Below are 13,081 nucleotides of genomic sequence, written 5' to 3' on the forward strand. Positions count from 1 at the left end.
AATTCCTTCCAAAAAGTCACAAAATTCATTTTTAGATACAGGAGAGAAAAATAAGGGCATATTTTCATTTCTGCTAGATTTGTCTTAAACATATCTGTGACAAATAGTTAAACAATAAGCCATCTGAAAGATTTATACATCTAAGATGATTCATCACATGATTTGATTTACTTGTGCTTAATGTCTTGTTACATTTACTGTGACATTTAGCGCAGAACAGCAAGCTGATTTCAACTTTTCCATTCATTAAATATGACCAGTCCCTACTGAGAGAAGAGTACTACTAACAAGAGGAGTACCTGGTTTTCCACAAGCCTTCACACACTGCTCGTAAGTGTCGAAGCGATTCTGGTTTCCACCACAGCCACCGTACCAGAAGCGCATGCAGCTCTTGTTGGCAGCATCGTAGTGCCACTTGAGAACAAATTTGGCACAAGTACCTTCTTCTTGTGGAAGCTGGCAAATGTCCACAGCTGTAAAAGCAGCTGGGAAGAAAATGAGAAAGAATAGTATTCAGTAAAAGGATGAAAACATGTGCAGCTAAAGGTTATGCGATATGTGCTAAATTACACTTTAAATATGAGATTTGGTGACTGATGGGATCAGCAGTTTTCCATATGAGATGAGATATGTGGACATATAGGTAGATAAAGGTTTATAGTACATTTCCTAGCTGTGAGTATGTGATGGCAGTTTACTCCAAAGCTGATAAGTTACTGATGACTTAACCTTGTTATCTAATAAGCCTTCTGCTAAAAAAAAAGTAATGAATCCTTGAATATAGCTTTCTTTCCATTAATTTTCTCCATGTGACTTGGCTCACGCCATTGAGAAAAAAATATAACCTTGGCTTGGCTTTTTATTTGCACCATCAGCCATGTTTAGAGAATGTGAAGGGCAGTAGAGGATCCAGATGCCCCTGAAGACATAGTATTAATTGTACTGCAAAGTCAGCACAGCGTACAGCAGTGTGGAAAATATACGTAACACTAATATTACTTCCAAAGCCAGTGGCTGTTATGTATATGTTTAATGATGGTCTAAAAAGGTTTGATATGGATTTGCTTGCTTAAAACTAGACCAAAGGGAAAGTTTATTTTCTTCTGGTTAATATTTGCATACCATGCACATGCATTTACATCAATTTCAGCTAATCAATAAAGTGGGTTGGCAAGGAAAGCATGTGTAACATAATATTTTTGGAAAGAAGTAATCATGATATTCAGGTCTTAATATTGCCAGTGAGTGTATATTGGAGCTTACCAGGATCTGGGAGGACCTCCACCTGTTCAACTTGCTTCACCATTGGCTGAAGCTCTCCCACTGTGAAAATACAAAAATATTACCGTGGTTTAACCTTAAAGGGGCAGATGTTGTTATAAAATACATAAATAAATACCACAACATTTTTCATTGGCTGTTTCATAAGCTCCCACCCCTACTACCTGGTTTGGATGCTATTAGACTGTCTCAAAGTGAGCTGACTCCTGAAAAACTAGCTTTAGACTAGAAATAATTATTTCTGGTGTCTATGACTAGTGCCTCATTTTTAACAAGGTTTTGATTTTAAAATAATCTCTAGCAGCTTGAACTATATTAAAGGGTGCATTTTTAGGAATGACAGATGGTTGCAACTAGGCTAGGTTGGGATCTGCTAGACTTCAAACAATGGCCTATTCATGAAGTAGCTGTATGATAAGCCTTTCTATGAACTTTTGCGAGATTTCGCAAAAGTTCATCTTCATTTTTTTTTCTCCCATGTCCCTTGAGGGGCTCCGTAATATATGTCAAAAATGACAATTTAAATAGTAAGTTTTGCATATCCAGTTGAGGCCCATGTTGCATACGTTGCATTAACCAGGTGATGGCACACTCCCACTGAAATCCTGACAACATCACTTACCCAGAGGTGGGTAGTAACGAGTTACATTTACTCCGTTATATTTACTTGAGTAAGTTTTTGAAAAAAATGTACTTTTAAGTACAGTGTGTGAATGTGTGTGTGAATGGGTGGATGACTGGATATGTAAAGCGCTTTGGGGTCCTTAGGGACTAGTAAAGCGCTAGATAAATACAGGCCATTTACCATTTAAAGTACCTTTTTTGCACGATACTTTTTACTTTTACTTGAGTACATTTGTGAAGAAGAAACGGTACTTTTACTCCGCTACATTTGCAAAATTCGACTCATTACTTTTTTAAAAATAATTAGTTTAACACATTAGATAACATGCCACCAGTGGAGTTTCCGGTAACCTTTTTACCAATGAGATGTGGCCATGCAGTCACATGACCAGTTTGAAACTGTGGCGGGCAGAGCGATCCAAGCGTTTCAAAGTAGCGGACACACGGAAAGAAGAAACATGAAAACGTGGCAGAGTCTATGCTAGAGCTGAAGATGATGAACAGCATTTTCCTCACATACAAAGGATGTTTCGCTTAAAAGCAGTACAAAAGAACAGGTATGTCTTCAGTGTCGGTGTCTTCAGTGAGAGCCAAAACAAACCAACTTTTCAGCATGAAACAACTCAACTCGTGTAACCTGAGGAAACGGTAAGTTCTCTCTAAATATCTTTTTAGCTGTGGTAAGCTGGATGTCAGTCTTATGTTACAGCAGCTGTGTCGAGCTCGAGCTGCGAGTCATATTTTCGGCGCTACGTTGTAGTGAGATAAGTTTGTGGGTGTTTTGTGCAGCTTCGGCTGTCCTGTTAGCTGCTCGCTGGTTAGCCTATAAGCTAACAGCTAGCCTGGTTAATGACGCTGGAGTTCCACGAACATGCAAACAGCTTGTCTCTACTGCTTAAACTGTTAAAACAGAAGGCAATACTGCGGCTGACAGGGTTTATTATGCGAAACAGCAGCTTGTTTAGTTTAAACAGTCTGCATTAAGCTGGTCAAACACTGCGATTTTTTTTAGTCACGTTGTTCCGCTCCTGCTCAAACTGTACAATTAAATAGCAGAGGTTAGAAGTTCATAGGTCACGATGCAGGGCCTGATGCTCTGATGCGACCTGAGTGCTCAAACTGTGCATCCATAACATAAAGCTTATCATACAAAATCTGTCTCTCGCTCTCCCTCTTTGTGTCTTTCACTCACACAGACACACCACCACCATCAACTTTGCTAAATTACTAATGAAAAACATTGACCAGGCAGCTGCAATTGAGCAGCAATGTCCATCCAACTCTTTTCATGGTTGTTGTAGTCGTGATAATTTTGTGAGGCCACATTGAAAAGCCTCCGATACGTAAGCGTAGAGCTGCCACCCAGGCAAAAGAAAAATAGAGCTATATCATGTTATAACGAACAATATACTTTTCATGTTTGTACAATATACATAATTATCACGTTCGAAAGGTATATTGCACGAACATGAAAAGTATATTGTTAGAACAATAAACTTTTAACGTTATAACGTGATATAGCTCTATTTTTCTTTTGCCTGGGTGGCAGCTCTAGCTTACGTACTCGGATGAGCTTGCCTCATCCTACAAGTTGTGCCTCAATCTCTTGTGTCCAGATCACACGCTGCACTGACGTGCTGCTCCACCTTTTCACTTTCATTTCTGTGTTTGTGTGTGCGCAGTGTGAGAGGTTGCGTTGAGGGGCGACAGGATTTCAAACAGGTTTGATTATCATGGGACCATATGATTGATGATTGGGAGCTGGTCGTGAGGTGTTAACTGCTTTTCGTTACCCCATGTATACTACACGATGCACACACGATTAAGGCAAAACTCGGGCCGATCCCCAAAATGGTTGCGCGAGTGAAAAATCGTCTCAAAATGGGCCAAAAATCGCACAGTGTATGCCCAGCTTTTGGAGGCTAGCTCCAAACAAACATCTGCAGCTTGGCAGTGTATACAGCACTATAATGACCAGACCTACCGTAATTGTCGGGCTATAAGCCGCTACTTTTTGCACAAGCTTTGAACCCTGCGGCTTTTAGTCAGGTGCGGCTTTTCTGTTCCGCTGTTGTACGGCACTACGTTGCCTGGCGGAAGGGCATGTGATCAGACACACAGTATCGGGGTTCAAGAGTGGTATGTTGGTCACATGTCCATCCGCCAGGCAACATAGTGCTGTACAAGTAGCGTGAAAAACAAACTTCAAAGTAGCGCTATGCATTCAGCGGGAGTCGTGGATGACGAGCGGCGATAAACTTGCGAAAAGCAAGTTATGCTCAACTCCACCGGTGGAATCTGACAGCGTGGAAAAGTGTGCAAACATCCATGATCACCAACGGATTTCGAAGGGCTGGACTGCTGCATGATGGAGAGGAGGACACCGCCATGGCCCTTCAGAGGGTGTTCGACTCTGACACTGACAACGATGATTTTTTTGGTTTTGAAAGTGACAACGAAGGAAAGGAGCTGAGAGGGGATGACGTAGCCATCCTGAGCCTGTTCGTATCCGACACTGGAGAAGAGGACTTTGGTGGTTTTAGTGCGCAGGAAGATGGTGGTGAATGACTGACTTTTCTTCTTGTTAAAGCCGTGTCACTACACCTGAGCCTAAAAGGTAGTCTGAATCTATTTCTCTGGTGTGCTGTAGGTTATTGTTATGTACTACATTTGTTACTCATTTATGAAGCACAGTACATGTTTCGTACTTGTAATTACCGCTACTTGTACATATACCTAAAAACTTATGCAAATATGTACCCATAACTTGTTTTTCAAAATATTAATAAAAGGGGTGTGTCTCCAAACAGCCATCTCTTTCCTGACAATTCCCTTTGTGCATATTCTCTTACATATGACAAGTCAACATTGAAACACCTGCGGCCTTTAGTCAGGTGCGGCTAATGTATGTACAAAACAGGATTTTCCCCTGATTTTAGCTTGTGCGGCTAATATTCAGGTGCGCTTTGTAGTCCGGGAAATACGGTAATTCTTTTGAAAACCATACATCTTTCCACAGGTCTCCACTTCATCAGACATCACCTAGACACAGAGCTGGATGAGGCCAGCACAAACAGCGGCCTATTCGACGAAGATGGATCCATGGGGTAAGGAAAGCCAGAAGCAGGGGATCTGGAGAGGTACCTTTCATGTCCATTCACTGGAGGTGTGGATGTATTGCATGGCTTTCCTCACATCAAGAAGCTGTCGATCAAAGTCAATATAGCTCTTCCTGCATCTGGAGCTTGTGAAGGACTTGTGAGTCATGCAGGACTCCTGTTCACTGCTAAACAGTTACAGCTTCACAGAAAGAACCTTGAGAGCAAACTGCTGCTGAAGCTTAACCATCACCTCAGTGAGTGAAGAAATGGCATATTTTTCTAAATATGCAGAAATAAATGCACACCCATACAATTTATGGTATGAGTCACGGACCGGTACCGGTCCGTGACTCGTTTGGTACCGGGCCGCGAGAGTTGAGGCTCAGGTGTGAAATGTATGGTTTTCAGGGTTTTTATCGGTTTTCAGCGTTATTTTGTTACCGTTTTTATCGTTAACTCAGCTTTCCTGGGTCTTTTCACGTGTGTTATGAATAAATTTTCTTTTTTTCGGTACCGGAACTAGTTTTATTTTGTTGTATTTATCCGCAACACCTTAAAGGCCGGTCCGTGAAAATATTGTCCGTGGCGCAAAAAAGGTTGGAGACCGCTGTTTAAAGTAATGCTACTCTTACTTGAGTACAATTTTTTGATACTCGACCCACCTCTGCACTTACCTGACCTCACGCAGTTTTTCAAGCAGAGGGCCTCACTGTCGAACCTATTTCCATTCCCTCCACAACCTCCATACCAGAATTGTACACAGAACCCGTTCTTTCTGTCAAAGAACCACTTAGCCTCATAGTCTTTGCAGGGCATTCCAGGGTCATAGTCAAGCGAGCATGGGCCTGCCAATTCATTAACTAGAACATGCAGAACAAAAAACAAACAAACAAACAGATAGCTGTGATATAGCAGTGATGGAGGACAAATAGAGAAAGAGGATGCATTTGTGTGAGGATTAGATGAACAAATACAGCATACAACAAACTGTAAGCTTTGAAAGTAGCAAGTAAACAAATGTATTAGAAGTTCAGATGTATTTGAAAGGGGTTTTAAATTAGTTTAAGTGCCTGCAGAGGAAAAGAAATGGCATTCAGCATGAGACTATATCCACTACATGGGAGTCTGGATAATTGCAATATATTAGAAGAGGTTTTGCTTATTTAAAAAATAAAAAAGTTGTGATTAGAAGGAAAGAAGATTATTTTTAAGTTTTCATGGATGGATCTGACAAGTTAGTTGTAACTAAATTCATTAAATGTTAGTTACTTTTGTGTTTTCATGCCTTAGTTGTGCTCTAAATTCTATGCCTTTCACAAGGACCAACAGCTATAAGGTTTCTTTTCCTTTGGTATTTTCTGATGAAACAAACTCCTTCATAGTGCCACACATTTTACCCACAAGTGCATTGTTTGTCACGATACATAAGGGAAAAGATTAGATTAACAAACCGAGACACTAGGGCTTAAACTGCCGATTTTGTAAGGTTTTGTAAACAACTTGCGGTGTATCTTTGCACGTACTAGTGACTTGATAAATAAAATATTAGTGCAGTAGTCCCATTTGATATTGCTGCATTACAGAAGACCACGATCTTTGACTTGAACCTACAGGTTTTATTTACATAGCTAATATAATACCTTGGAAACCCAGCAAAACACAACTCTATGGGGGCTACTTCGAAGATATATTACTGGCCCATTTTGATTACAGGTCCAATATACTGGTATTCCGATATATGGCTGCTAATTATATAGGAAATGTTATAAAAGCAAAGAAGTTTCCAAGCAATATACAGACACAAGCATGCAAAGTTACTCACCAGTTTCTGGTTTGTCCAGGGGTGTGGTATTTGGAGTACTTGTGTTTTGGCTGGCAAGCTTATGCTCAGCTGCTTCTGTGAAATAATAAATAATGTATTTGTCAATACAACTTTAAAAATAGAAAGCATGCAATAAATTAATTTATTTAGCTAGGAAAGGGCAATTCTTAGGGTGTGTCTGCGGCTTGAGGTGGTCCCTAAAACCAAAGAAGCTAAAACAAGCTAGTTCATTTTATTTTGCCATTTTGGGGAACTATTTAATTTGAATCACAGGGTTGGGACAGCTGTGAAATCAAGACCAGTGTTACATGGTGTTAATACAAATGTTAATACCAATGTCCACACATATTACAGTTTCCTCCTCCTGTACTGCAGTACCTATGTGGGGTAATCTGTATTCAAAGTATGGTAATCTGGTAGAGGTTGTATTCTATTCCATTCGGGGTAATTTATTTCGAGTCAAATCACACCAGTTGCCTCAGGGCACTTTACATTGCAAGGTAAAAATCCTACAGTGGTTTAAAAAAACAAAACAAAAAAACCCAACATCAAACAACTCTTTATGAGCAAGTACCTTTCAGCAAAAGATTGTTCCAATAATGAATGTACATGGTATACATCAGAATGCAGACACTTTTGTTTTGTTTATGATCTAATCACCATTAAGTTATCAGGCCTGTGGTAATTAAAAAAAACAAACTCTAATATACTGAGAATTATACACCCCTAAAATTTATTAGGATACACAACCTGTAATGGATAGTTACATCTGTAACAGCTTGAAGCTAGCTCTTTTTAAGTGGTCTCCATAAGAGCTTTTGAAGACTTCCACATTTGTGCTTGTGTACTTCTGTACCCCAATGGCATGTTTACAGTTGAATATGCAACACATGCAAAATATGAATGAATAATTTCTGAAAAAGCTAAAGCTGTCTTTATAAACTCACTTGTAGTAATGACGCCTTTGAGAGTAGAGACAATTTGGCCCTCGGCCGTGTAAGCTGTGACTACAGCCTGATACATTTGAGCACTTTCCAAGTTGTCCACAGCAAGCTCTGTACCCGACACATTGGTCTTCAGCACCAGTGCATGGTCATGGAGCCTCACCACAACAACCTCAAAGTAAACAAAGAGCTTTGCATCTGGCCTGCTCCAACGCAATTTCAAGCTGCTGGAGGTGACATTAGAGACATGCAGCTCCTCTGCATCTGTGTGTAAGAAAATAACAGAAAAAGAGTATGTTGTAGTTGTGGTGGATGATGTCAACAAATGTTATTTTGCTGCATGGCCAAGAAGCATAAATTTATAAGTAATCTTTACTTTGTGAAGCATGATAAAAGTAATATTCTAAAACAAGTGTAAAAATATTATTGAATTATGGGCAGGCAATTTTAGCAGTTAGCGACAGTGTGTATGACTTAAAGTGACCAAAGCTGTCAGTACTTCTAGCCGAAAATGCAAAAGTAGTAAAGAAAAATTTGTTCAACAACAGTCTTACCCTTGTGCTTTCTTTCATGAACTGCTTGGTGATTTTCATGATGCTTCTGGTGTTTCCTACAAATGTGGCAATGTTAAGGGAAAAAAAATTGTAAAGAAAACCACCAATGTTTCCAGCATTAATAATACAGCATTACAAAAATTACAAAACTTACTCCACTTCCTGTGATGGTGTGAAGGGGTTTTTTAGTGGCTGGTCATTCTGAAACCACTTGCAGTTTTTGGAGACTTCAGGGGACATGTGGAAAGCATTTTCAACTGAAAAGCAATGCAACATAGAACACAACTAGTTCAGGATTTGTTAGACTGATGTAACAAATAGAATCTATTCTAAAATATTAAAAAAAGAAAAGCAAAAGGTATTGAAAATGTATCATGCCCATCAAAATATATCTTGAACTTACTACTGATATACTTGGGCAGTAGCTGGCCAAAGGTCTGGATGTTTCTGTCATAAAAGTCTGAGCTACTCTTCAGCTGCTTGAAGAAGACATCTGAAGGCTCGCTGGCCATGTTTGACAAGACACTTGCATCCTTAGCACTCAATGTTTCACCTACACCAAAGATGACGAGGAAGTAGCCCCTGCACTTGACCTCAGTGGCAATGCGTATCAGCTGCTCCTGGTCTTGTTCCACACTTCCTGTCACAAACAGTATGAGTACCTTTTTGTCACGTTGTACAGGTGCCTTCTCAAACACTTGATCCACCGTCCTTTCAATTGCCTCTGCGAGTGCCCGGCCACCTTCCAGCTGGGGTGTTTTCTCTACCAGGAATTTGATAATATCTTGTGCTGAAGTGTGTTCAGTCAAGCCAATGTCAACATGAAGGGGGGACCCAGATTTGTTATTTAGGAACTCATAAGGTGCTTGCTGAATCACAGACACTCTGGCGTGGTTAGCAGATGATGTGGGATTTGAAGACACATGAAGATGCTCTACCATGTAAGATATATAGTGTTTAATCTCGGCAAAGACAGTTGGGTAGGTAGACTCAGAGCTGTCCATGACAAAAGCAATGTCAATGTCGACATCTGAGGTGAAAGATCTCCTATCTCGGCCAGCCGTTGGGGGAACATAGTCACAGATTTGGTCCGGAGAGCAGAAATCTTAAAAAAGAAGAAATAAAATTATGCATTTTTTTTCCTTTACATGGACTGAGACAATCTGTATTCAACAGTTTTTCATCTAGTCTCTTTTTATACAATGCTTGGAAAAAATGGCTCTATTCTTAGATAAAAGTACATCAAAATCTGACAAAATAAAAGTGAGAAGCTGTTTCATAAATACTAATCCACCCAAACAGGTCTTACCCAGGCAGACATGGCAGTTCATAACCTTCTGGATGACTGAATTGTACTGTGGACTATTAGCGTTGGGAAGGACAATGACCTGGGCCAGTGCTGTGTTGTTGGCCTGGTATACAAGGAGAGGAAAGTTATAAGTTGAATACAAACTGATGGCCTATAAGATTAACATTTGCTTTGGCTGTATGTTGTTATGTTACCTGCACCGCTCTGGAGAGTGCTCTGTCCTCCTGTCTGACCAGCAGCAAAGTGGCAATTCCAGCATTGTGAAGGCGGAGGGCTGCACGAGTAATTGCTTGTGGCCGACCAACTTGATCACCTACAAAGAAGATGGCTACCTTCCTTATGAGGAAGCCACTGCGTATCCTCTTGAAAGTGTTCTGGGCCACAAAGTTCATGGCTGTTTCCAAGTTGCGGGGCTTTCTTGTCTGTGGGATCTGAAGTCCTTCAATGCGTTCCTCCAGGGCACGTTTCTTCATGGCATCAGCAAACCGGACCTCAGTGGTGACTTCGTTGTTATACAGGGTCAAAGCAACACGAGCTCCTCTTGGACAGTTACTTTCAGCGATTGTAATTTTTCTGACTATGTTTAGGACTGTGTCACGCATGTTGTTGAAGACTGGACGGCCAAGGCCTTGTGAGATGTCGAGGGCAAAAGCCAGCTCAGTGGGGTAGAGTGGGCATTCCTGCTTACCTAATGATGTCAACATAAAGGATTTTTGTTCTCACTGTGGTTGTGGATACAGTACATAAACAAAAAGTCTAAGTCGAAGAAATTATTATTTCATTAGCAAATCATTTTGCACTTACCAAAGCAGCAAGCTGGTAAAGAAAATTGCACAGAATATGGTAAGATGTTTCATGAAGCACACAGTGCATAGGCATTAATAGTTCACAAAAATAAATTAAATCACATTGCTGAAAATTACTAAATTATACTTACGACAATTGTCTCTGATCTTTCTGACAAGGTCACATTGCTGAGGGAACAAAGAAACCACAGAAACATTTCTTTAAAAAAAGGCTGTGATGCGTAGAACTGAGTAAAGTTATGAGAATTATGCTCTGTTCAATGCAGTTCACACAAATATCTGATCAAATACCACAGCTCCTTGTCCTCTTTGTCCTTTGATACCCTGTTAGAGAGAAAACAGGGTATCAGCAACTAAATAAACATCCAGCCTAGGGGTGAGAGTTACAGCCAATATAATTTGATTCAGTTTTATTTATATAGCGCCATATCACAACAACAGTTGCCTCAAGGTGCTTTATATTGTAATGTAAAAGCCCTACAATAATACAAAGAAATCAGAGAAAACCCCAACAATCATATGACCCCCTATGAGCAAGAGCTTTGGCGACAGTGGGAAGAAAACTCCCTTGTAACAGTAAGAAACCTCAGAGAGAACCAGGCTCAGGAAGGGGGCAGTCATCTGCCGCAACCAGTTGGGGGGATAAGGTGAAGAGCTTACACTAATAGGTTATAAAATAATATAAAGAAATTGGCCATAACTGTGTATTTAAACATGAAACACCTGTATCTAGGCAAAGTTATAAATGAACTTGAAATAAACTTGTTGATGACATAATGTCATGCAAATTAAATTCACGCAAGTTGTAAAATAGATTTTTTGATGCTTACATATGGCCCAGGATATCCAACTTCTCCCTTTTGTCCCTGTGTACCAATATCCCCAGAGACTCCCTGGAAATAGTTAACAGTTAGGGGAAAGAAAGAAATTCACATTTAAAGCAGTTCAGATGTCCGTACTTTCAAACAGACCATCAGTCCCTGTACTTTGCTATCTTCAAACATAAAACAAATGTGCATGCAAGTCATTTGCTGCCAAGAATGCATGATATATATTTAAACCAAAACTTCAGAACCTGTCCTCTACTTCACAACAGCAAACACATCTGCTCAGCTGAGATCTGGAACAAAGCTGGGGCATCTGATGAAACTGTAACAGACGTGTATATTAACCTTATTCAAATGTGGACTTAAAACTTACCCTCTGTCCACGATTTCCTCTGGATCCAGGTCCACCCGAGGTGCCAGGGTCTCCAGCTGCTCCCTGAAATGATGGATAAAAAGAGGATAAATGGAAATGACGAGTATCTAATAATAAGTTTACTCATCTGAGGAAAACACAACAGTTTGTTTTAAAGGTTCACTGCTAGTGTTCTGCATTACCTTGGGACCTGGGAATCCTGGGAATCCTTCATCTCCCTGTAAAGAAGAATCACATATGCATTAAGTACTCTTTGTATAAAACTGCAAAAATAATTTTTATTTTGGATGCATCAGAGCCATCACCCTGTATACAGCTCTATTCAACATTACAGAAGGGGTTGTTATCTTTAATTAGGCATGTTCAGTTCACAAATCACTTGCCTTTCTTCCTTTAGGCCCTTGAACACCAAAACCATCTCTACCATCTTCACCCTGTAAAAGAAAAACATATTTTAATTCAAAATACTGGGGTAGCAGAGGGAAAACAATAGCAACGCTATCATCTTCCCTTCCCCCCCCAATTAAACAATAATTTCTTGCTCAATATTCAGAAAATTTACATTCAGTAACATTGCAATAAAATAAGATGATTTGCTCTTACAGGCTCTCCAAAGGGGCCAGGTGGTCCAACATCACCTTTAGGTCCTGGTTCTCCTGGCTCTCCCTACAAAGATATGAAGATAATGAAATACCTTTAGATGTAAGGTAAATGTCAAAGTGATGAATAAAGTGTGACTATATATATTTAATATGATTGGTTTACTATAGATTTAACTAATAACATGTGCTTGTTTTGCAAGGAGATCCTTAATGTTTTCTTACAGTGCTTTCTGGTTCACTGAAATAGACTCCACATGTATGTCCAGTAATGTGATAGAGCTTGGCTTAAGCCAGTGTGTTTATGATTAAATCAAACTTGTTATGAAAGAACATGAGCCACTCCAAATTTAGTTCCATTCAGTACCTTGCGGCCAAGAGGTCCTCTTCTACCTTTTTCTCCACTAGGACCTGGGGTACCTCCAGGACCCTAGAATAGAAGAAATTAGAACATTAAAATTAGATTTTGAATGCAATCAACATAGAAAATTTGACCTATTGTATTCACTCACTCTAGGTCCAGGATTTCCATCTTCTCCTCTTGCTCCCGGTGCACTATTTGGTCCAGGCGGACCCTTGGAAAAAGACAAATCCGCCATCAGTGATGCACCACTTACTTACATATTAGAGCTGCAGTACCAGTTCATGAGACAGACAGACAGACAGACAGACAGACAGATATGCACCAAAATAGGGTGAGAAGATGACAAACTTACCCTTGGTCCATCAATACCAGACTCTCCCTGCACACCAGGCGATCCAGGGCCTCCAACATTTCCCTTTAATGATAATGCAGAAAGATGTTACTGTCATTACGAGGGCAGGTATTAAACTCTATTTT

At 40.1% G+C, this 13,081-nt stretch overlaps 1 protein-coding gene across 3 annotated transcripts in view; it reads right to left on the reverse strand.

Moving 5' to 3' along the window:
* The window catches only part of col6a3 (collagen, type VI, alpha 3), a 55,078-nt gene that overhangs the window by 1,414 nt on the left and 40,583 nt on the right, over nt 1-13,081 (reverse strand). For 2 of the 3 annotated variants that reach the window (XM_026145542.1, XM_026145540.1), the window contains 21 exons: nt 12,957-13,019; nt 12,753-12,815; nt 12,608-12,670; nt 12,245-12,307; nt 12,025-12,075; nt 11,824-11,859; nt 11,642-11,704; nt 11,272-11,334; nt 10,733-10,765; nt 10,573-10,609; nt 10,440-10,451; nt 9,830-10,323; nt 9,636-9,738; nt 8,730-9,431; nt 8,481-8,583; nt 8,327-8,382; nt 7,776-8,036; nt 6,829-6,903; nt 5,681-5,866; nt 1,264-1,323; nt 300-485 (listed from right to left, as the gene is read on the reverse strand). In XM_026145542.1, coding sequence (XP_026001327.1) covers nt 300-485; nt 1,264-1,323; nt 5,681-5,866; nt 6,829-6,903; nt 7,776-8,036; nt 8,327-8,382; nt 8,481-8,583; nt 8,730-9,431; nt 9,636-9,738; nt 9,830-10,323; nt 10,440-10,451; nt 10,573-10,609; nt 10,733-10,765; nt 11,272-11,334; nt 11,642-11,704; nt 11,824-11,859; nt 12,025-12,075; nt 12,245-12,307; nt 12,608-12,670; nt 12,753-12,815; nt 12,957-13,019 — 2,773 coding nt within the window. The remainder of the gene's footprint in view (nt 1-299; nt 486-1,263; nt 1,324-5,680; nt 5,867-6,828; nt 6,904-7,775; nt 8,037-8,326; nt 8,383-8,480; nt 8,584-8,729; nt 9,432-9,635; nt 9,739-9,829; nt 10,324-10,439; nt 10,452-10,572; nt 10,610-10,732; nt 10,766-11,271; nt 11,335-11,641; nt 11,705-11,823; nt 11,860-12,024; nt 12,076-12,244; nt 12,308-12,607; nt 12,671-12,752; nt 12,816-12,956; nt 13,020-13,081) is intronic. The other variant, XM_026145541.1, reaches the window with a different exon arrangement.

Source organism: Astatotilapia calliptera, chromosome 16, assembly GCF_900246225.1.
Source record: "Astatotilapia calliptera chromosome 16, fAstCal1.2, whole genome shotgun sequence".
Classification (NCBI taxonomy): Eukaryota; Metazoa; Chordata; class Actinopteri; order Cichliformes; family Cichlidae; genus Astatotilapia; species Astatotilapia calliptera.